The 23,551-nt window shown below is 34.4% G+C and overlaps 4 protein-coding genes and 3 non-coding genes across 7 annotated transcripts; 3 read left to right on the top strand and 4 right to left on the bottom strand.

Moving 5' to 3' along the window:
* The first annotated feature begins 846 nt into the window (after positions 1-846).
* On the top strand, positions 847-2,755 carry LOC104888346 (UDP-glycosyltransferase 88B1). The gene has a single exon (XM_010673285.4). It carries the CDS (start codon positions 1,053-1,055, stop codon positions 2,487-2,489), a length of 1,437 nt encoding a protein of 478 aa, XP_010671587.2. The 5' UTR covers positions 847-1,052; the 3' UTR covers positions 2,490-2,755.
* Positions 2,756-3,285: 530 nt separating this feature from the next.
* TRNAA-UGC (transfer RNA alanine (anticodon UGC)) lies at positions 3,286-3,358 on the bottom strand. Its single transcript has one exon. It is a non-coding gene; the product is annotated as a tRNA-Ala (tRNA).
* Positions 3,359-7,395: 4,037 nt separating this feature from the next.
* LOC104888345 (UDP-glycosyltransferase 88B1) lies at positions 7,396-9,242 on the top strand. Its single transcript, XM_057393527.1, has one exon. The coding sequence runs from the start codon at positions 7,648-7,650 to the stop codon at positions 9,091-9,093; it is 1,446 nt and encodes a 481-aa protein (XP_057249510.1). The 5' UTR covers positions 7,396-7,647; the 3' UTR covers positions 9,094-9,242.
* Positions 9,243-12,663: 3,421 nt separating this feature from the next.
* On the top strand, positions 12,664-14,475 carry LOC104888344 (UDP-glycosyltransferase 88B1). The gene has a single exon (XM_010673283.4). The coding sequence runs from the start codon at positions 12,939-12,941 to the stop codon at positions 14,331-14,333; it is 1,395 nt and encodes a 464-aa protein (XP_010671585.2). The 5' UTR covers positions 12,664-12,938; the 3' UTR covers positions 14,334-14,475.
* Positions 14,476-15,441: 966 nt separating this feature from the next.
* TRNAA-UGC (transfer RNA alanine (anticodon UGC)) lies at positions 15,442-15,514 on the bottom strand. The gene has a single exon. It is a non-coding gene; the product is annotated as a tRNA-Ala (tRNA).
* Positions 15,515-16,472: 958 nt separating this feature from the next.
* TRNAA-UGC (transfer RNA alanine (anticodon UGC)) lies at positions 16,473-16,545 on the bottom strand. The gene has a single exon. It is a non-coding gene; the product is annotated as a tRNA-Ala (tRNA).
* A 3,913-nt stretch (positions 16,546-20,458) lies between these two features.
* LOC104888343 (ABC transporter G family member 8) lies at positions 20,459-22,364 on the bottom strand. The gene has a single exon (XM_010673282.4). It carries the CDS (start codon positions 22,327-22,329, stop codon positions 20,533-20,535), a length of 1,797 nt encoding a protein of 598 aa, XP_010671584.2. The 5' UTR covers positions 22,330-22,364; the 3' UTR covers positions 20,459-20,532.
* Between the last annotated feature and the right edge of the window lie 1,187 nt (positions 22,365-23,551).

Here is a 23,551-nt window from a genome sequence, read left to right as displayed (position 1 = left end):
ACTGTAAGAGTTCTGATATGCAATTCAATGGAAAATGTTTGAGTAACCCTTAGGGTTGCCAACCCTCTTAGACACATTAAAATAAAATATTAATTATATATAATAAATAAGGAGAGAAGTGATATAAAAATAATATTTTAATGTATTCCTAACCAATGAAAATTTAATATAAGAGGGTTGGCAACCATAAGGGTCACTCAATCACTCTCCTTCTTTTAGTTACACGGCTTGCACCATTTTTTTTTTTACACTATTCATCAACTCGTGTTAAGCTATTTTGTACGGTCGTACCATTATATAAGGAAAAAACCCAAGTGAGGTCTTGTTTGATTCATCATAATGCAAAAAATTTAAAATGTCAAATTTTTATAATTTTCACTTACACTCAACAAACATCTCGACCAAATATAAAAAAAAAACAAATGGTGCAACTAAAAGAATATAAACGTTTGACATCATTAATAACTGCCAAATTGTCACCTTCTACAATCAGCTTGTCAATACCAAGGGACTTAGCCCCTTTGTTGGAAGATTCCATGGAAGATTCATTCCTCTATTTTGGACACAGATCAAGAGTTGGGTCACTTTGTGGATGTGCAAATTTGTCATTTGTTTAGGGAAGCCAATGCGGCTGCAGACTAGATGGTGCATCGGGGTCATTCTTCGACTACCACTACCTACTGGTTTGATGTTCCTGTTTTATCCTTCGCTGTAATCATCTGTAAGGATGCTTTAGGGTAGCCCAACTCCTGTCTTCCTAGTTTTTTCTTTCCTTGTTAAAAAAAAAAAAGGAATATAAACGTAATATATACTACAATAAACCCAAAAGATAAGAGTAATCGGTAATAGTCTCATGGTATCCTCAATCTTCGAAGACAGTGGGAGCCAGTAAGCCACGAGGAACATCATTCAAATATTTTATTTACAGATAAACTGTTACCATACAATTACCATCATACAAAATTTCTGATATCAAGTTTTTCCTCAACCAAACTCAGAACTTCATCTTAGTTAAGTTCTTTCTACTTTCTCCTCCACTAAATTTTACATCAATGGAGAAAATAGTACTTTACCCATCACCAGGCATAGGCCATTTAATCTCCATGGTAGAGCTTGCTAAACTCCTCTTAACTCACTCATCTTCTCTCTCTTCTATAACAATTCTCATCCCAAATTTTCCTTTTATTACAGGCTCTTACTCCTCTTATATCTCATCTATTTCTTCATCTTTTCCTTCAATCACCTTTCTTTCTCTTCCTTCTGTTCCTCTCCTTCATGGAGATTCTTCCAACTATGAAAATATGGAGCAACTTACATACGAAACACTTCGTAATAACAACCCTAATGTTCTTCAATCCCTTCAATCATTATCTGTATCATCTCCAGTTTCTGCTTTTATTATTGACTTCTTTTGCTACAATGCTGTTGAAATTTCACAATCTCTTAATATACCCACTTACTTTTTCTTCACTTCTGGTGCTTCTGCTCTAGCTTTCTTCCTTAACTTCCCGGTATTCGACAAAATCTCCTCTGAGCCTTATAGGAATCTCAAGGTTTCATTTGAGATTCCTGGGTTGTTCTCTGTTCCTGCTGATCATATGCTAGAACCAATGCTTGATCGTGGTGTTAGTTATTATGAGTTTGTTAAAATGGCTGAAACTTTGCCTAAATCTGATGGGATTATTATCAATACTTTTGAGTCATTAGAGGTTAAAGCTGTTATGTGTTTGAAACAGGGAATTTGTCTTCCTAGTACTACAATTCCTCCTGTTTATTGCATTGGTCCTTTGATTGCGAAACAAGGTGATAATAATGTGAAGAACAAAGATGAAGATAAACATAAACATGAGTGTCTTAAATGGCTCGACTCACAACCTAGTAAAAGTGTTGTGTACTTAGGTTTTGGGAGTAGAGGTGTGTTTTCTAAGGAGCAATTATGGGAGATAGCTTTTGGGTTGGAAAAGAGTGGAGTTAGATTTTTGTGGGTTGTTAGGGCACCACCTAGTAAGAGTAAAGGTGATGCATTCTCAAATCAGGATGAGCCAAATTTCGACACGATCCTTCCATATGGTTTTTTGGATAGGATTAGAGATAGAGGCCATGTAGCTAAGTCATGGGTACCGCAAATTGCGGTATTGGGTCATGAGTCGGTTGGTGGATTTGTGAGTCATTGTGGATGGAACTCGACTTTAGAGGCAGTAGATACTGGTGTGCCTTTAGTAGCATGGCCACTTTATGCCGAGCAAAGATTTAATAAGATCTTGCTTGTGGAGGAGATAAGGATTGCGTTACCAATGGATGAATCGGAAGATCGATTTGTGAGTTCGAGTGAGATTGAGAAACGAGTTAAGCAAATTGTGGACTCGGAAGAAGGCGAGATTATAAGGAAACGAATGTTGGATTTGAAAGCTAAGGGTAGGAACACGCTCAATGAAGGAGGTCCATCGCATGTGGCATTGACTACATTAGTCGAATCATGGAAAAAATAAAGGGAACTCACTAGTCGAATTGCATATTAGAACTTACTAAAATTTGAAGTTGCTCCTATAAAAAAAATTGATGTTGCTAGTAGTCTTTAGCTTTGAGTTATATTGAACTTCGGAAAAGAATTGTATGCCTTTTCTCTATTATTCTCAAAACTCTATTGGTTAGAAATAAGGGTGAGCGAGTTGCAGTATGAACATATATGTCCGTCATTTGTTATTGTTGTTGTGTCAAATATTTATCTCATATTAAGAAGAGTGTTTTTTTACAAGACTCATAGATTGTAAAAATATCTAGTTATCATTAACGAACAACAAAATAGAAACGTGATACCATAAGCATAGGAGCAAATTTTATTATACAATAATCCTTGCTTCTCCTACTCCCTTCTCAACAAACTAGCTAACATGCTCACACAGGTTATATAAGGAAGGCGATGAGTCGTCACACATTATGTTGTATACCGATGAACATAATGTGCAATTGTGCATTACATTACAAACAGATTGACAATTCATAGCAGAAATAATTTCTTTCATAATAAGAACACATTTCATTTCCAGTAACACTTGAACAGTTGAACTATAAAAGAAAACAGAATTGTGATAGTATGATGCGAAATTATTTGGTTATATGAAAAGTCAATTAGTTAAGAGTATATTGCACGTTATGCTTAGCCAATCACAAAGATGATGTGAAACTCAACTTTGGAAAAAATCTTTTTAGCATTGGCAAGACTTACAAGTTACAACTTACAAAACCTTCGAGTATAAGACAAAATTTTAGCAAAAAATCAAAATTTGGAGATGCGGGGGATCGAACCCCGTGCCTCTCGCATGCAAAGCGAGCGCTCTACCATTTGAGCTACATCCCCTTTGATGTTAATATGCTTACAGCTCTACTTTTAACATTGGTTATAATATATTTGAGATTAAGTTGGGAACCAATGTTACAACTTACAAAGCTTATCTCAGTCTTAAAAAATGTTAATATGTTTATTTTAATTAAAATGGTTAGCAACTGGTTAATGGTATTGTTTTAGCATGATGATATGCATGGTGCTACTTGTTATTTATGTTAAACTTGGAATGGTAAAAACATTTTACTATATATCTTTCAAATTTTAAGTTTTACTCCCTCCAATCCGTATTTAATTATTTGCTATGTTATTGTGGTTACAAATATTTAAGAAAGGAGAAAAAATATGGTGGCGACCATAACTTTATTGGCAAATGATAAATATTTAAGAGTTATAGATAAGAAAATGACAAAATTAGTCTTAAAAAAATGTTAATATGTTTATTTTAGGATTTTTTGGTTAAAACACCCTTATGTTTGGTGATTTTTAAAACAATCCCCCTTTTGTTTTATTTTTTAAAATGAACCCCCAAACGTTTTATAAAAATTTTGGTTGCACCCCCAAAACCTAACTGCCGTCAAATCCAGACGTTTGTGGGGCCCTTTTTTCCATTTTCCCTCCTAAATGTTGCGTGAAATGACATTTGTATCCTTAGGTAATAAACCCTTCAACTAACCTCTTCATCTCTCTCATTCATTCCTTTGTTTCTGATTTCATCTCTCTCATTTGCTTCAGTCAGAAATTCAGCATCTCTCTCTTGTCATCATCTACACCTTTTCATCTCCTCTTTCAGTCTCTCTTATCCAGCACTCTCTCTCTTTAAAAATTACATTAACAATGAGGAATAAAATGAAAAAACTTGCAACTACCCCAACAAACAATCCAGTGATAAATCCACAATTTTTTGGTGCATTTTGCCTTTTTGATGCTCATGATTTTTTGTTCAACACCACCAAAATTTCCACCTTTGGCTTAGTGTCTTGAATCCTTGCGATTTCACTCTTTTAAAATGTTACTTCATGTGTCAACAACCTCTTCTCCAGTACCAATTTATTAATGACCACCTTCTGCCACTCCTCCTGATTCTTGTCAACCCATCCAAAGAATCCACACCCTTCTCTTCCAGTATGAACATCTGAGAATTTGCAGGCATAGAAACTCCTCCCAGGATTGTCATGCGTCCATGACCTCAAAATCTTAGCATGAATTCGACAATTGCATTTGGTTGACATAACCCTAATTGAACAATCAACCCAAATTAAAATAAGCAAATAAACCCTAGAATTGCAAAATTACCCAAAATTTAATGCCTAGAAATGAATGTAACACTTACTTGATTTGAAGGATGTCAGGAATTGTCAATTGAGAGTGGAATTGCAATTTTCCGTTTGAAATTTTGGATTAGAAGCTTCAATTTGGGGGTGTCGGAAATGACCGTTGTGAGAGGGGAATATCCTGATTTGGGATGAAGTGGTTGTTATAAAATAGCATAGGTGGGCCCCACAAACGTCTGGATTTGACGGAAGTTAGGTTTTGGGGGTGCAACCAAAATTTTTATAAAACGTTTGGGGGTTCATTTCAAAAAAAAAAACAAAAGGGAGATTGTTTTAAAAATCACCGAACATAAGGGTGTTTTAACCAAAAATTCCTTTATTTTAATTAAAATGGTTAGCAACTGGTTAATGGTATTGTTTTAGCATGATGATATGCATGGTGCTACTTGTTATTTATGTTAAACTTGGAATGGTAAAAACATTTTACTATATAGCTTTCAAATTTTAATTTTACTCCCTCCAATCCGTATTTAATTATTTGCTATGTTATTGTGGTTACAAATATTTAAGAAAGGAGAAAAAATATGGTGGCGACCATAACTTTATTGAAAAATGATAAATATTTAAGAGTTATAGATAAGAAAATGACAAAATTAAAGAGAAATACAAATAATTTTTGGTGTATGTGGGTCCTAACTACCAAACAAACAAATATGACAAATAAAAACAAACTCATTTATGAAAAATGTAGCAAGTAAAAATAAACACCAATATAAGAAATATGTAGTGCGCAAGTAAAAAAAAGACAGTATAAAAAGAGTCTCTTTTAATAAATTGGACGTATTATTGCTGCAAGAAAGCAGTGACAATTATTATTGTTAGAAGAACTATTAAATTGATTGCGAAATGGAAATTCTAACGTACCTTTCGTGTGAATGTTTGCCAAATATGTGCTACATAATGCATACTTCGAGGTTTATGTACAATAGACTTTTCAAGTAATACAATAAGATGTCTATCATTTTCAATCTCTCATTCAGCCACTAAGATTGAATAATAGCTCAATTGATACGTGTTCTATATGTACTATATAGTAATAGTAGCTGATATATCCTCTTCTAAGTCATCGGGTGAATAATAGTTCAATTTTTCATCTTACTATTAGATAATATCTTCAAATAATTCATCTGTCCTTAATAGATACGTCATATTGATGGGATACATGAATCAAATATACAACTTTAACCATTAATTTTTTCTAATATATACTATTAAATTTAAAAAAAAAAAAATATTTAGAAAAAGTATATTGAGATTAACCTAACAATAACTAAGATAAGTACATTTATTTTTACAAAATAGTTATGAAATATATTCAATGATTTTATTCAAATAATGTACAAAATCGATATGATGCTTCTATTAAGAAACGTAGCAACTAGCAAGTAGATGTACGACGTCATGCCTCAATCGTCATCAACGATGATCAAAGGAAGAGTCGAAGAGATTATAGTTGAGATAGTGGGAAGCCAAGTAGGGACTACGGGGACGCATGTGACGAAATTGAGGTGGTGTTGGAAGATCCTTATATTAGTTGCTGTAGGACTCCAATAATAATAACGTAGGAAGACAAAATGTGGGGGCGATTTGGTTGGCTACTTGCACTGATGAACAATGACCATAGCTCCAAGTTGACTGCAGGTAAACGCTTGAAGAGAAGCGCAGTCCATTTGCTTAACGACTAGTTGAATATTAGAAATCGCAATCACATGGTCTTCATAACTACTAGGGGTGTTAATCGAGCGAGTCGATTAAGAGCAGAGGGTTGTTCGACTCGTGCTCGCTAAGTTTCGAGCCGAGTTGAGTTGAGTTGCTCATGAGCAGCTTATTTAAAGTTTCGGTACACCATATAATTTAGAGAAGGCCAACAGTGCAGGCTAATCCAGCCCAGCCTACCTCGTGCGTCGTGCGGGCCGGATCCGCAAAAAGCCCGGTCCAGTCCAACTCGAACCGTGAAATTGGTGGGTGGATCGTGAGCCAGATTTCTTAAAATTGCCCAGCCCGGACCATGAACTGGACCAGCCCAGTCCAAGTAAATATCGAACCAAATTGTGTATATTTAAATCAAATTGTATATATTTTAATCAAATTGTATATATTATAATTTAATCAAATTTTAAAATAATGAAATTATTCATTAATATTAATTAGGGTAATGTTATATGTAGCCTTAAGGGTAATATTAATTAGGGCTACATATAAGCATTAAATACATGTCTTAAAATGAAAACAGTTTATGAATTCATGACAAAATTTCACATCATTTGAGGTAATAAATGCTTGATTCAAATTTTTATTTCTATTTTAAGCTTCTTATACATAGCCCTAAGGGCTATGTATATCATTTTCCTATTAATAATTGTATATATTTTAATTCATTCTAAAGATTTCATGTAACAATAATGAACAATTTCAATGATTAAATAATTTTAAAAAAATTCTCATACCGGCCCGCCAGCCCGATCCAGCCCACTAGACCCACGAATCGCTTCCCAAATTGTGAAAAATCGGTAACAAACCGGTGTGGGCCAAGATTTTTTGGCCCGCGTACTAGCCCACCCAACCCATGAATTTCATGGTTCGGTCCTGGACCGTGAAATTTCAGCCCAACTCGCTATGGCCCACGGTCCGGCCCGCCCAACCCACACCAGTGGCAATCACTACCTTAAATTCTAGGCATTGATTATAATATCTTAATCTGTCAATAAATTCATTATTAAGGTCATAAATTACATCGTCATCCATTTTATCTTACAAGTCTTCAATCTCCACTCTACCATAGTTCCTCAAACACCACAGCTGAAATCACTAACGAAGCTCATCTTGAAAGAAAGTGAGCCAGAAGAGAAACCTTCTATAAATATCTTGGTTGATAAAATGGTATGACAACACCATTAAAATTTAACACATTACTAATTTCACCTACTAAGCTCAAAATTCTTCTTCCTTCTTCTTTTCTCCTACATTAATATGTGTTTTACACCAATGGAGAATATAGTACTTTTCCCTTCACCAGGCATAGGCCACATAATCTCCATGGTAGAGCTTGGTAAACTCTTCTTAACTCACTCATCTTCTCAAGCTTCCATAACCATTCTCATCCCAAATTTCCCTTTTATTACTGGCTCTTACTCCTCTTATATCTCATCTATTTCTTCATCTTTTCCTTCAATCACCTTTCTTTCTCTTCCTTCTGTTCCTCTTCTTCATGGACACCCTTCCAACTACGAAAATCATCAGCAACTTACGTTCGAAACACTTCGCAATAACAACCCCAATGTTCTTCAATCACTCCAATCACTATCTGTATCATCTCCGATTTCTGCTTTTATTATTGATTTCTTTTGTTACCCTGCTCTTGAAATATCTCAATCCCTTAATATACCCACTTTCTTTTTCTTTACTTCTAGTGCTTCTGCTCTTGCTTTCTTCCTTAACTTCCCGGTATTCGACAAAATCTCCTCTGAGCCTTATAGGAGTCTTAAGGTTTCATTTGAGATTCCTGGGTTGTTCTCTGTTCCTGCTGATCATATGCTAGAACCTATGCTTGATCGTGGTGTTAGTTATTATGAGTTTGTTAAGATGGCTGAAACATTGCCTAAATCAGATGGGATTATTATTAATACTTTTGAGTCATTAGAGGTTAAAGCTGTTATGTGTTTGAAACAGGGAATTTGTCTTCCTAGTACTACAATTCCTCCTGTTTATTGCATTGGTCCTTTGATTGCGAAACAAGGTGATAATAATGTGAAGAACAAAGATGAAGATAAACACGAGTGTCTTAAATGGCTCGACTCACAACCTAGTAAAAGTGTTGTGTACTTGGCTTTTGGTAGTAGAGGTGTGTTTTCTAAGGAGCAACTATGGGAAATAGCCTTTGGGTTGGAAAAGAGTGGAGTTAGATTTTTATGGGCTATTCGGGCACCACCTAGTGAGAATAAGGGTGATGCGTTCTCTCATCAACTCGAACCGGATTTGGATTCGATACTTCCACAAGGATTTTTGGATAGGACTAAAGATAGGGGTCATATAGTTAAGCTATGGGCACCGCAAATTGCCGTGTTGGGTCATGAGTCAGTGGGTGGATTTGTGAGTCATTGTGGATGGAACTCGACTTTGGAGGCGATTGATGCTGCTGTGCCTTTAGTGGCATGGCCATTGTATGCCGAGCAAAGATATAATAAGATTTCGCTTGTGGAGGTAATAGGGATTGCATTACCTATGAATGAATATGAAGATCACTTTGTTAGTTCGAGTGAGATTGAAAAGCGAGTTAAGCAAATATTGGACTCAAAAGAAGGCGATGTTATAAGGAAAAGAATGTTGGATTTGAAAGCTAAGGCTAGAAATGTTCTCAATGAAGGAGGCTCATCTCATGTTGCATTGACTACATTAGTGGAATCATGGAAACGATGAAGGGAGTGCAATGATTTGTAAGACTTTATTATTGTAATGTTGCATATTGGAGCTTATTGATATTTAAAGTGGCTAGTAATTATTGTATTTGATTTATACTCTTACGACCTGTTTGGTAGTTGGTTATAAATGGTGGTAATGGGAATGAATTTGTGTGTAAATTTGTGAAAAATATCATTGTCCATTCCCATGGTAATGCTAATTTATCCTAAAGTGTCCACTTTCCTTGTTGAATTTTCATTCCCATCCAATACCACCTTGTAGGTGGTAATGAGTGGTAATGAAAATTGCTTCCCCTTGGAGACAAAAACACAAGTTTAGGGGTGAGATTGCTTGCCCATGGAGAAAAAATGCTTTTCCATGGAAATTTTAAGGATGCTTTCCTAATAAAATTACACTTTAAATTCATTTCCATTACCGCAATTTATTAACGACTACCAAACGGGCCGTTAAGACTAAAATGAATTGTGAACCGGTGGTGGCTACTAGTGGCTATTCCTTTTTTTAACCTTACAAAGCTTATCTGGATTTGCTTTGCTTAGTCTAGAAAATGCTACTCTCTCTGTCCCATAATATAGTGTCTACTTCATTTTTTGGTGGGTCAAACTTTAAATTTTTTGACCGAATGTTCTCATTTGTATATATAAAAAACATATTCATGTGGAATCGTGTTAGATTCGTCTAAAGATGTAGTTTTATAACATCAACTTTTTTTATATATTTTATTAATACGAAATCGACGATATTAAAGGTCAAAGTTAGGTCTTGGAGACCATGTAAAAAAGAAACAAGTACTATATTATAGGACGGAGGAGTAATATAATTAGAAGTTTAGAACGGTTAGCAACTGGTTATGGCCTATAGGGCTGCAATTGACGATATGCATGGGCCTATTTATGTTAACCTTAGCTTCAAAAGGTACAAATCTTCTCCTATATTGCAAATTTTAATGACGGTTATTGTTAGATGAACTATTCGAATAAGAATTCAAATTCTTGTGTATATTCTTGTGTATACACGAGCCATAGTATGTTCTCGTAATGCGTAAGTCGGTGAATTAATCAAATTGGTTAAAAAAAAATTGAGCCTCAATGACAATTTAGTAAAAAAACTTGGTCTAATGACAAATTGGTAAAAAAAAAAATTGAGATTAGAGGGAACATAAAAATCTGGTCAAGTTCAACACTCAAGCCAAAAAACTTTTGCCGTTGTATATGTATTAATTAATAGAGGGAAACAAAATTATAACCCCAAATATTGAAATATTTAACATATTCGGGCCGCCTTAATGCATTCCTGCACCAACCTAATAGGGCACCAGTGTCAGTTCAGGGAATATTAGAATCCATCAATCACAAACGTCGCACATGACACGAGGTTACAATATTCTTCCTTCGTTCTTTTTATATTACAATAATTACTATTTTGGGTAGCTTCAAATTTATTGCAACAATTCCAATTTTGGTATAAAAAATAACTTTCATTGACAATATCGCCCTTACTTATTAAGACCATCATAAATTACTCACTTTGCCTTATGAAATTGCTTTTATCTTCTAAGGATGATTTCTCTCCTACTCTAGTTATTTAAAGAGTTACTTTTATACTAAACTACTCAGTTGTTCCAAATCCTTAAAAATTGTGTCCAAACACGTTGTAATAGAAAAAGAACAGATGTAGTATTAGTTCGGCTAAATTTTAATCGAATTGGGTCACCGTTAGTTTTCTTTTTACTACTTCTAACCTTTAATTTTGGTTGTTTTTTGGGACATTTTTGGTACTTCTATCCTTTAATTTTGGTTGTTTTTTGGGACATTTTTGGACTTCTTAGGGTCTGGTTATATTTTCTCCCGGAACATTCATAGGAAACTCGACGTGACTTGTTACATTGTAAGGGTGCTTAGCACCATTTGTGTTGCCTTGAAAAAGCCTTTGAACACCCCATTTGTTCATTTGTCGTGAAACCCAAAATTACCTTGCAATGAACATAAATGCATCCATATATTTGTTACAAACCACATGACTCATTTCTAATGACCTTTCATATCCCTAGGAGGTATCCCGTGGCGTTCGAATCTCGGCCCCGAAAAAATCCGAAAGTGTGTGTATTATAACCTCCAATTGTGGCTGTTTATGCGACATTTTTAGACTTCTCCGGGCCTGGTCATATTTTCTCGCGAGACATTCTTAGGAGTGCCGACGTGACTTGTAATGTTGCGCGGGTGCTTGACACCATTTGTGTTGCCTCAAAAGGTCTCGAAACACCCCGTTTGTTCATTTCTCAAGAAATCGAAAATTGTCTCCACATAAACATAAAGGCATCCACATATTCGTTCCAAGCCACATGACTGTTTTCCGATGACGTCACATGCCCCTAGGAGGTATCATGTGGCGTTCGGAGCTCGGACCCCGAGAAAGTCCGAAACCATGTATTATAACCTTCAATTTTGGCTGTTTTTGGGACGTTTTTGGACTTATTCGGGCCTGAGCATATTTTATTCCCAAAACGTTCCTAGGAAAGCTGACGTGACTTATAACGTTGCGCGGGTGCTTGGCACCATTTGTGTTGGCTTGAAAAGCCTCTAAACACCCCGGCCATTTGTTCATTTCTCGTGAAACCTAACACTGTCTCGAAATGAGCATAAAGACATCCACATATTCGTTCCAAGCCACATGATTCTTTTCCAATAATCTTATTACACGCTCCAACACATGCTTTACACATGGACATGAGAGGTGTGTAAGTTTTTACATCCGCTATGTTGTTAAAGTTGTGATATGTATTTCTTTCTTTTTGTCAATTATACTACTTCCTCCGTTCTGTTTTAAATGAAACAATTGCTTTTTCACGCAACCTGAAAGCGCTTATTTACTTATTAATATCTTTAGTTGTGCACACGTAAAAAATTCTAAAAAGTTATAATATGATAGTATGCATCGAGACGAATCTAACAAGACCCGCTTGACTATGTGTTTTCTTTATATAATGATGATAAATGGAAGTCAAAATTGATTAATAAATAGTGTCATTTAAAACAGAACGAATGAAGTATATTGATTTTTGGCACTACTTCTATAATATACTTTGACCCTTTTTAATTTTTACTTCATCTTGTTAAAATTTCCCCTTCGTATATCTTCACAAGATATCAACATTTTATATTCTTTATGATCATTACATGAAAAAAGTTTTTTATGTCTTCGGTGTATAATTTTAACCATTGAAAATTTCAATTATTAATAATAAATTTATGAAAATTGATATTTTTTAAATGTATATTGAGATATACGACTCTATCCAAGTATAGTTCATGATACAAGCTAAGATCAAAGGAAAGTATAATTAGTCTAATGATGTAATGATTTCTAAATATTGGAGGAACTAAATCAAGTAATTTTTAGCCTTGCTCATTAGTCATTACTAGCATAAACCTAAGGGGAAAAAATAAAGGAAGAATCAATTAATAGTTCTTTAAGATACTACCATGAAACCAAAAAGAATAAATTTCTCCGTTATAAAATAAACGGAACACTTTTTCTCAAAAAACTGTCACATGAATAAAAGTTGCGCTTCACTTAATTCAGAATGGAGGAAATACGTAAATTAGTAGACTAGTAGCTGTAGATGAATTATTATTAAGGTCATGGATTACATCATCTTCTTGACTCTTCAGTCTTGAGTAGTTCTTCATAGTCCACCAGTCAAATCACTAATGAATGATGCTCAATCTTCCAAGAAAGTGTGCCATAGTAGTATTTTGTTGAATATTAAATGTACAAATAAACCATTATTCAATCCCATATACTATACAGTTCAAAACTAAAATTTCTTCTGTTTTACATCAATGGAGAAAATAGTACTTTACCCATCACCAGGCATAGTTCACTTAACCTCTATGGTAGAGCTTGGAAAACTCCTCCTAACTCACTCATCATCTATCTCTTCCATTATCATTCTTATCCCAAATAATCTCCCTTCTATTACTAGCTCTTACTCTTCTTACATCTCTTCTGTGTCTTTATCTTTTCCTTCAATCACCTTCATTTCTCTCCCTTCTGTTCCTCTCTTAAACCCTTCAAACTACGAAGATCAACAACAACTCACTTTGGAAACAATTCGCAATAACAACTCTAATGTTCTACAATCCCTCCAATCACTATCTGTGTCATCTCCAATTTCTGCATTTATTCTTAGTTACCCTACTCTTGAAATCTCTCGATCCCTTAATATACCCACTTTCTTTTTCTTCACTTCTAGTGCTTCAGCTCTTGCTTTCTTCCTTAACTTCCCGGTATTCGACAAAATCACCTCTGAGCCTTATAGGAATCTAAAGGTTTCGTTTGAGATTCCTGGGTTGTTTTCTGTTCCTGCTGATCATATGATAGAGCCTATGCTTGATCGTGGTGTTAGTTATTATGAGTTCATTAAGATGGCTGAAACTTTGCCTAAATGTGATGGGATTATTATTAATACTTTTGAGTCATTGGAGGTTAAAGCTATGAAGGCTTTGAAACAGGGAACTTGTCTCCCTAATACTCCACTTCCTCCAGTTTATTGCATTGGTCCTTTTATTGAGAATCACGGTGATAATAGTGGGGAGAATAAAGATGAAAATCAAAGACACGAGTGTCTTAAGTGGCTTGACTCACAACCTAGTAAAAGTGTGGTGTATTTGGCTTTTGGGAGTAAAGGTGTGTTTTCTAAGGAGCAACTATTGGAGATAGCCTTTGGGTTGGAAAAGAGTGGAGTGAGATTTTTGTGGGCTGTTCGGGCACCATCTAGTCAGTTTGAATCGGATTTGGATTCGATACTTCCAAATGGGTTTTTGGAAAGGACTAAAGATAGGGGTTATATAGTCAAGATGTGGGCACCACAAATTGCGGTGTTGGGTCATGAGTCGGTGGGTGGATTTGTAACTCATTGTGGATGGAAATCGACTATAGAGGCGGTTAATGCTGGGGTGCCTTTAGTAGCATGGCCACTCTATGCCGAGCAAAGATTTAATAAGATCTCGCTTGTGGAGGAAATAGGGATTGCATTACCAATGAATGAGTCTGAAGATCGATTTGTGAGTTCGAGTGAGATTGAAAAGCGAGTTAAGCAAATTTTGGACTCAAAAGATGGGGATGTGATAAGGAAACGAATATTGGATCTGAAAGCTAAGGCTAGGAATGCACTCAATGAAGGAGGCTCATCTTATGCGGCATTGACTACATTTGTGGAATCATGGAAATTGTAAAGTGTTATTTATAGTATGCATATTGGAGGCTTTGGAGCTTACTAAAATTTAAAGCTATTAGTAATTGTTGTCTTTAACTTATGACTATATATAGTAATGTTGTATGACTTTCGATAAATAATATATTTTTTCCTATAGAAAATTGACCCGACCAGTGATCACAAAACAACATAAGAGATCAAATCCGATTGCGCTCTGATTAGTAAAAACGAGTTGATAAGGGCCCGTTTATTATCGTTTTCTGTTTTTAGTTTTCAATTTTTTTGAAAACTAAAAACCAAAAACTGGAAACCAAAAAAGTGATTTTCACTTTTCAGTTGCCAGTTTTCAAAATCATCATGTTCCCAATAAATTTGACTAATTTTTTATTCATTATAGGACATTTATCATATGAGTTTGAAAATCAAAAAAACCAAAAAACAGAAAAACATAGTAATACCGAACAGAACCTAAGTTATAAGCCCAAGCTCCAAAACTAACTCCAATATTGTTGTTCCGATTCAAATTTGTTATCAAACATTAGATATCTTTAGTTTCAAGTCCAAATTTCATCAAATTTTACATCTAAAAACAAAATTCCAATCCCCAAAACCTTGGTGCTTTGGTCCATGCATAGTCTTTTGCATCATGCAAGGATGTTATCTACGCATATAATAGCAGTGACGAAGTCAGAAAGCTCAGAACTCATTATACATACTAATTCAATCGAACGTTGAAATTAGTTTTATGCTGATGCATATCGTCAAATTGAGTTCATGTACATCGAGGAGTGATGAGTGACATTTAAGTGTTTATTATCTGGCAGACATTGGTATACATATACATCGAGGAGTGATGAGTGGCAACGCTGCAGGTCTGATTTAACGAGTCTATACTATATTGTGTAGTACTTGCCAACAATTTGGTCATTTGGAGTACGTTGTTATGGTAGAATGATTGATTAGTGGAGGTGTAATAGTCTCAATAAATGGAGATGGTTGGTTTGTTTCACTTTTTATGTGTGAGAACAATATACAAAACTAAAATATCACTCCATAGGTTATATTCTAATAAAGAATAAAATGTTATTGTTGACATGAAGGTAGCTAAAACCTAAAATGACTTTCTGTGGAGATGCGGGGGATCGAACCCCGTGCCTCTCGCATGCAAAGCGAGCGCTCTACCATTTGAGCTACATCCCCATTAATAAGCTGGTTAACCTAATCATTATTATGGATTAGAGGGGTTAGATTATGATATACAACGTTTGATCTCTTTCATTTAAAATTGTTTTATTCATTCGTTGTGAATCTAGTTGGGCATTGGGTGGGCCGATTTGGTTTGGAATAATAATAATTTGCCACAGGCCCACACATTATGTTCTGCAAGTGGGTCATGTTGGGATTTGGGTCGGCTTGAATAGTTTCGAAATTGATTGAAAAAATTATACTAGATCCGTTTAATATTATTTACAACGATTAGACATTTTCTACTCATATTTTATGTCAAATCGTTCGTTATCTTATTTTATTTTTAGTTTTTTTTTCTGAAAATCAAAAACAAAATTATGGAAATAAAAAAAAATCTAGTTTTAGTTTTCACAAAACACACGTTTAGTACAAGTGTGAGTTTATTATACCCCGCGCCTTTCCTTTACTTAAAAAAAGAGGTGCGCTTTTATTCTATAATTTTCATATTTATAAAACCAAAAAGTAGAAACTTATAGTGATATAAAACGAGCCCTTAGCAATTGTTTTTTTTAGGTGTAAACCGTTTGGCAATTGTTAGCTAACAGACAGACGAACACAATTTACAAAGTGATACATTTATTCCCATTTAGTGTTCGTTCATTATCTTATTCTATTTTCAGTTATTTTCTGAAAACTAAAAACAAAATTATGGAAATAAAAAAAATCCAGTTTTCTACTATTAGTTTTCACAAAACACAATTTACAAAGTGATACACTCATTAAAAAGGTTCTAACCTAGCTGAAAAAGGCGACCAATAAATCCCAATATTAACCTATATAATAAAGAAATAAATCATATGATCGTTGAAATAAATCTAGCTACAAAAAGCAACCAGTACATGAATACATTTTATACATCCCATTCCCAAGCTGCCATTAGAACAATGGTACAGCAAAATATGCAAAAATTTGGAGATGCGGGGGATCGAACCCCGTGCCTCTCGCATGCAAAGCGAGCGCTCTACCATTTGAGCTACATCCCCTTTGTTATGATAGTTATATGCGATAAAATCCATGTTAAGAGCTCAAAGATAGAATGATAACATAACCCTCGCAACACTACCTTGGTGTCCAACACCACTGTGGCCCCTTTGGCAACAAGCAATGTTCTCTTAATGGCGCGAATCTTAGTCTCTTCTAACTAAATTTTTATGTATGATTGAGACAGAAGATTGGGTTATGTATATGGAGTTAGTAATAATTAAGATGGCTCAAACTATGAGATGTATAATTTCGTCAAGATAAGCACTATATATATATGAATCGAACTTTTATACAGAAAAAAAAGACTTTGATGGAGTTGGATAAGGAAAACTAATGCAAATCGCTTATTCTTGGCGTGTACTGATTGAATTTTGGTGCAATTTCTCGATTTTAGATTATACAATTCTCTCCTTTTTTTTTTTTTTTTGTGTGAGTTGTCTTTTTAAGATCTTTAAACTCCACCTAGGCTTTGGTACCAAGTCAAGTTCGTTGTTTGTCAGATGGATATTATATTATTTTCAAATTCATAAAAAATTACATGATCCTATAATCAATTAATCAAAATTAGGATAAGCAATCCTTTAAAGTGGATGTCATCTAGCTTAAATGGTAAAGTCTTGTGAAGGTGGTGTGTATTAAGAGATTGAATCCCGTCTACATTCTCTCGCCTAGTCGCTCATTAGCACCAAAAAAATTAACCTTTTAAAACTTATTAAGTGATGGTTTATTTTAATTGTGGAACAATTCACATGGATTTTTATATCAAATCTCAATAACATTGGACCGTGAGTAACCTTTTGTAGTAAAGGATTAGTTGTAGAATGTAGACTAGAACCCACTAAAAAAAAATATGCAATTCAGAATCTTTACTTTCTAAAAGATCAATTTCTAGCTGAAAATCACATCACTTTAACAAAACCACCGTACCGTTATATTTCGTGAACTTTTGGAACACAACATTCTCACAACTTGTTAAGAAAATGGTGGACAGTTTAGAAATAGCAACATTCTCACAACTTGTTCAGAAAATGGTGGACAGTTTAGAAATAGTTGTGTTACTGGCTACTAAGTTCACGTGAGATGCGTAGTTGGAGTCGAGACTCGAGATGTACATCTCGTGAATGTTTTTTCCCTAGGGATTCATTATCATTCATGTGCAAGTGCAACCAAACAGTGAGACGTGAGTTATAACTTATAAGCTACAACAAAGAAAATAAAGCAAAGACTATTATTATACTTCTTCCGTTTCAAAATAGATGGTACATTGTGATTAAAACGGACTCCTAGGCAAAATTTCATAAATATGTTTAAGTAGTATAAAGGGAGGTAGTTTAATTCTAGTGGTCCCATGTGAAAAGGAGGGAGAAAGAAAAAGTTGGGGACCACATGTATTAATTAAGTAAAATGGTAAAAGTGTAAGGCAAAAGTTACTAAATAAGGAAAAAAAACAATGTATCATCTATTTTGAAACACCCATAAATAGACAATGTACCATCTATTTTGAAACGGAGGAAATATAATAATTATGAAAATTATCCTTGATAATCATGTATGTGTTTTAACAGTTTATATCTAGTGATTGAAAACTTTATATACTTCCTCCGTCTCATAATATAGTGCCTACTTCATTTTTGGTGGGTCAAACTTAAAATCTTTGACCGAATATTCTCATTTGTATATATAAAAAAACATATTCATGTGGGATCTTGTTAGATTCGTCTCAATGTGTAGTTTCATATTATCAACTTTTTGTATTTTTTATTAATGCAGAATTGAAGACATTAAAGGTCAAAGTTACTTCTTGGAGATCGTGTAAAAAAGAAACAAGCACTGTATTGTGGGACGGAGGGAGTATTTCATAAAATGACCTCGTAGTATAATTTTTCTATGTTGGGACCATAATTCTATAATTCATTTACTATGTTCAAGAAATGTACTCTTTGAGATCAATAATGGTTGATTACTATCATCAAGAGTCAAGACACAAAATTGGAAAAGAAAAACACAAATAGTGTACAAAAGAATCCCAAAATCACAAAAAATCAATTTCAAATGGATATGTTTTATTGTATGTTTAATTTGTATATATTTTGGATTATTATGTATGTAGTTATAAATTATTTAAGATTTAGTAAACATCAAAAGAGTATATTTTTAGCGGATATTTCATCATGAATGTTACACTATTCTTTTGATGCAAATTAATGTCACGCTACAAAATAACACAATGATATATGGTTTAGATAAATTATTATATTTTGTTAACATATTTAGGGCCTGTTCTCCCCACCTTATTTTCAGTTCAGTTCAGTTCAGTTCAGTTCAGACCAGTTCAGTTCAGTTGAGTTCAGCTCTTGACAATACTTTTACTCTCACATATCACTATTCAGTTCAATTCAGATCAATTCAGTTCAGTCCAGTTCAGATCAGTTGAGTTCAATTGAGTTCAATTGAGTTCAGTTCAGCTCAGTTCAATTCAGATCAGTTCAGTTCAGTTCAATTCAGTTCAGTTCAGCTGTTTTATGCCGAAGAGAACAGGCCCTTAAATAGTCAAATCATAGAATTATCAATGTGAATTTCCCTTATTATTATTATTATTTTTTTTATAGATTTTACAATTTTGTTGTGGACAAAGACAAGACATTTAAAAAGAGTGATGAGAAAAAAGTGACAAATTTTTTTTGGTTGATTCTGCTGTTTTAATTTTGGATATATTTGATAAGGACCCGTGACATCTATTTTTTCCATTTTGTAACAAGAAACATTTGCTGAAAATCAAAAGCTGCTCCAATTAACATAAAGCAAGATTCCCTATGTTCAAAAGAATTTCGGGTCACGGGTCACCCTTGATAGAATAGTGGCGCTACTAAATAGGCTTGGTAGATTATGGCATGATGCCCAATTCTATAGAAAGTTGAAAAAAGCGTTAATAATAATTGAAAGACGTGATGGTATGTGCCATATCAAATATTAGAACAAACCCCTCCCCCCCCCCCCCCCCCCCCTCAATTTATTGGTTAACAATGTGATTTTTTTTTTTTTTAACAACCAAGGTCTCCATCACCGATAGCAGTGACTAATCCTTTCGCTCTGGGTGCTCCACTTAAGAGTAAAGGGCTGGTCAAGAATCTCTTTTCATTCCCAAAGGTTGAGGATCAAACCCTCGACCAATTGATTAAGCAACAAAGTGAGCAACCACTATGCCAAGACCACTTGGTTAATTTATTGGTTAACACTGTTCATAGGAATATTAAATTGTAGCATTCATTAACCCTAAAATCTTATACACAAACCCGGCCTAGTGTTATGAGTACTACCCTAGTTCTTATAAAGATAAGCTATAAAGATAAGCTAATAATAAATTTAGGGTGATAAATGTTTCACAACTTGATTATAGTTTAATTAGCATATAATTCATTCTTAAATAGATAGAGGATATTCGAATATTGAACGAGTAGAACATGATATACCTAATGAATATTATAACCTGTCAAATAATTTTGTCGAAGCTATGCACCACTCTCTTTGTTTTAGCAATGGGTACACATGCATATAATATTCATGGTTAAATTTTTTCTTTTGAGGTAAGAAAAATAACATTAGGAGATCCTCCGCTTTAAAAGAACTTTTAATGCATCGGTTATAAGAATAGAGAAAAGTGAAGAACTGTTAATTTCAAATATATCGAGTTTGACTATTAACTTTTCAAAATACCTAATCTTTCATTACTATATATGATTGCTTTGTAAATATACAACAATGTCCAACATTTATATACATGAAGATCTTGAAGGAGATCCCCCTATGCAAATACTTGGAAAAAAGCAATGAACCATGCATAAATGCATCATGCATGTCCCATATGTTATTTCACAATAGATTTACTGAAAGTGAAACAACAGAACTCATAGATTCACCAAATCATAGAGCATTGGAATATTATTTGTTATGATTGGAACAAACATAAAAATTGACCATCAACATTATTATTTTTTAGACCTTGAAACTCTCCTAATCAACACCAACAAACAAAGTACTCTATAGACAACAAAAAACCCAACTAAAACATAAACATTAATCCATCTTTGATCTTCATGTAACCCTCTCTTTTCCAAAACATCATGTCCTGTCACCATACAACTCTTAGTCCCTTCATACCACACCAAACACTTACTCACAAGGCAAGAGTACTCATTTATAAGCAAAGCATCTAGGGCATACTTATACATGGACAAGTAATGCATGTATACCCAATACTTTGGCATACTTTCCTTACCAATAAAGTACCCTGAGAAGAGGAAACACCCGGCGAGAAGCACGGTTACCAACGACGTCCCGGCGATGTATGTGGGGGCAATCGAGCTAAGGAATAGGACAAAGGAGTTAGCCATGAGTACAATGATCCAAATTACGAGGACGAAATACCCAAAAGACAGCCATGTAGCACAAAGTCCTACAAGAAAGTACACTGAAAAAGAGTAGATTATTGAAATGGCAAGCAAATAAGGGAGGAAAACAAGGGTATTAGCTAAAAGATAAGAAGATACTCTATAAACTCCACTTGAAGTTTCTCTTAATAAGATTGGTCTCTCATTAATGAAAATTGGTAGGGTTTCTGTTGTAGAAGAGAGGAGAAATGTAAGAGTAAATGCAAAAAGCCCTAATCTTTTTTGAATCCCTTCTTTATTATACCCTATATTAATGTAAATAGTTCCTAAAACAAGACCAACAATTAATGCTTCCAAAGTATTTGTCAAAAGAAGCTGTTTTGTTCTGTAAATAATCTTCCAAAATCTTCTGGAAAGTATAAGAATTTCATGCAATCTTGAACTCTTATACTTGATCTTCTCTCTTTTATGATCATTTGCATTATGATGATCACTTAAATTGTGAGTAGGAGATGGAGGAACAGGAAGTTGATTTAGTATTTCCATAGCATATTCTAGGGCATTAAGCTGAGGAGGAACAGTAAAACCATTAAAATTCAAGTGATTTTGTAAAGAAGATAAACTCCCATGATGTAAAACTCTTCCTTTAGATAACAAAAGAATTTGATCAATGGTTGAAAGGATCTTAAAACTAGGTTGATGGATAGAAACAACAACTGTTCGATGCCTCGAAAGTGCGATAAATTTTAGGGTTTGCATGACATTGAAAGCAGAAGCACTATCAAGGCCTGAAGTAGGTTCATCAAGGAGAAGAATTCCAGGATCATGTAATAGACTAAGTCCTATAGAAACCCTTCTTTTTTCACCTCCTGATAAACTCTTTTCACACCAAGTATTGGATAAATGTCCTAGACGAAGTTCCCCTAGGAGGGTGGAGACAACATCGGAGATCTCTTTGGAGGAAAACTTGGGGTGGAGTAGGCGGGCAGTGAAGGCAAAGGTTTCGGAGACAGTGAGGAGAGAAAGACAAGCATCATGTTGTGGGACGTAGGCGGAGAGTTTTCTATAGGACGAAGGAGAAATAGGGTGGGAGTTAAGGAGGAGGGTGCCGGAAGTAGGGGAGGTTCTAGCAGCTAGGATGTCTAGGAGGGTGGATTTTCCGGCCCCGCTCGGACCGACAATGGCTAGTATTTGGGAAGGGAAGGCGGTTAGGGAGATGTCTTGGAGAATGTAGGTTGGTGGGGTGGTGGTGCAATCTTTAAAGAGGAAGCTTGGTGTGAAGGAAGTAGTAGTGGAAGTGTTTGTGGTAGTTTTTGTGTAGGAGATGGAAGTGGCTGTTACTTTATAAGTTTTTGGTGTTGGTGGTGAAATTGGATTGTGTTTATGATGTTCCATATTGGATTGGTTACTTGTATTATTGATGGTTGTGAAAGTGAGCAATCTTATTTATATATGAGATTTTGAAGTGGCCAAGTGGGTAGGATTGTAGAGTTTCATGTGGTTTTGTAGCAATAGGTACTTAGGTAGTGTAACAAATTAAATACACGTTACGTGTATAATGTATATGTGTGTGGTAATTGGCCTGACGAGTGATGATCCATCTAAAGCACTCATGTTATAAGCTTACAGCTTAGAGTATTCCATCTTTACCTTTTCATTTATTTATATACTATAAAGATTTTGATTCATTATTTAGATGTACGTCTGTACCATGTAGAATTTACAATGGTTGTAGAGCAGTCGCAAAAAAAAATGAAGTAAAGGAGTAGATATTTGATGTTGTCAATGAGCAATCAAAATGTTAATAACAATTAGTTTTTCTTATTCAATGAAAAAATATGCTTGAAATTAGGAACAATGACTAAGGGCCTGTTCTCCCTAGTTTATTTTCAGTTCCGTTCAATTCAGTTCAGCTGATTTGGACAATATTTTTACTCTCACATATCACTATTCATTTCAGTTCAGTTCAATTCAGCTATTTTATGCCAAAGAGAACAGACCCTAAGAAGGTAACAAGTAGCAAGTCAAGTGAATTTTTGTTTTCAAGAGCAGGTGACTATCCAAGTACAAGATGTAGAAATATACAATAGCGACACAAATGCTATTATTCACCTAAAGGGGGGAATATAGAGCTATCAAAGCCATTGCTCATAATTTTGTCCATCGTTCATAAATTAGGTGGGATTGTGGGAATGCAGGTGGAACAAGCGAATCTGATTAGTAATAGCTACTTATTACCATCCATTTTTAAAAAACTACTCCATCTGTTCTCAAATAATAATTATACGGTATGATTTTTACCATTAATATTTCTAATTACATATTAGTAATCTTAATAAATTTTGATATACTGAAGTTATACATTGATGTGAATCTAACAAGAGTTAAATCATCATAAGCTAAGATTTGATATTTATAATGGTTAAAAAATATGGTTAAGAGTTATAAGGTTGGCCATAGAAGTCAACTAAACAATTATTTGAGAATGGAAGGGATAGTATATATAAAAGTATTATGTAATTGATGTTTCAGGTTATATCAAGCAAACATATATACAATTAAAATAATTTCAAGCTTAACTTAGCTTACTTGGAGGCTATATATCCACCTCATGACC

The sequence above is a fragment of the Beta vulgaris genome, chromosome 3 (assembly GCF_026745355.1).
Source record: "Beta vulgaris subsp. vulgaris cultivar EL10 chromosome 3, EL10.2, whole genome shotgun sequence".
In the NCBI taxonomy this organism is placed as follows: domain Eukaryota; kingdom Viridiplantae; phylum Streptophyta; class Magnoliopsida; order Caryophyllales; family Amaranthaceae; genus Beta; species Beta vulgaris.
The sequence above is the reverse complement of the archived record's forward strand: the minus strand, read 5'-3'. Positions and strand labels throughout refer to the sequence as shown.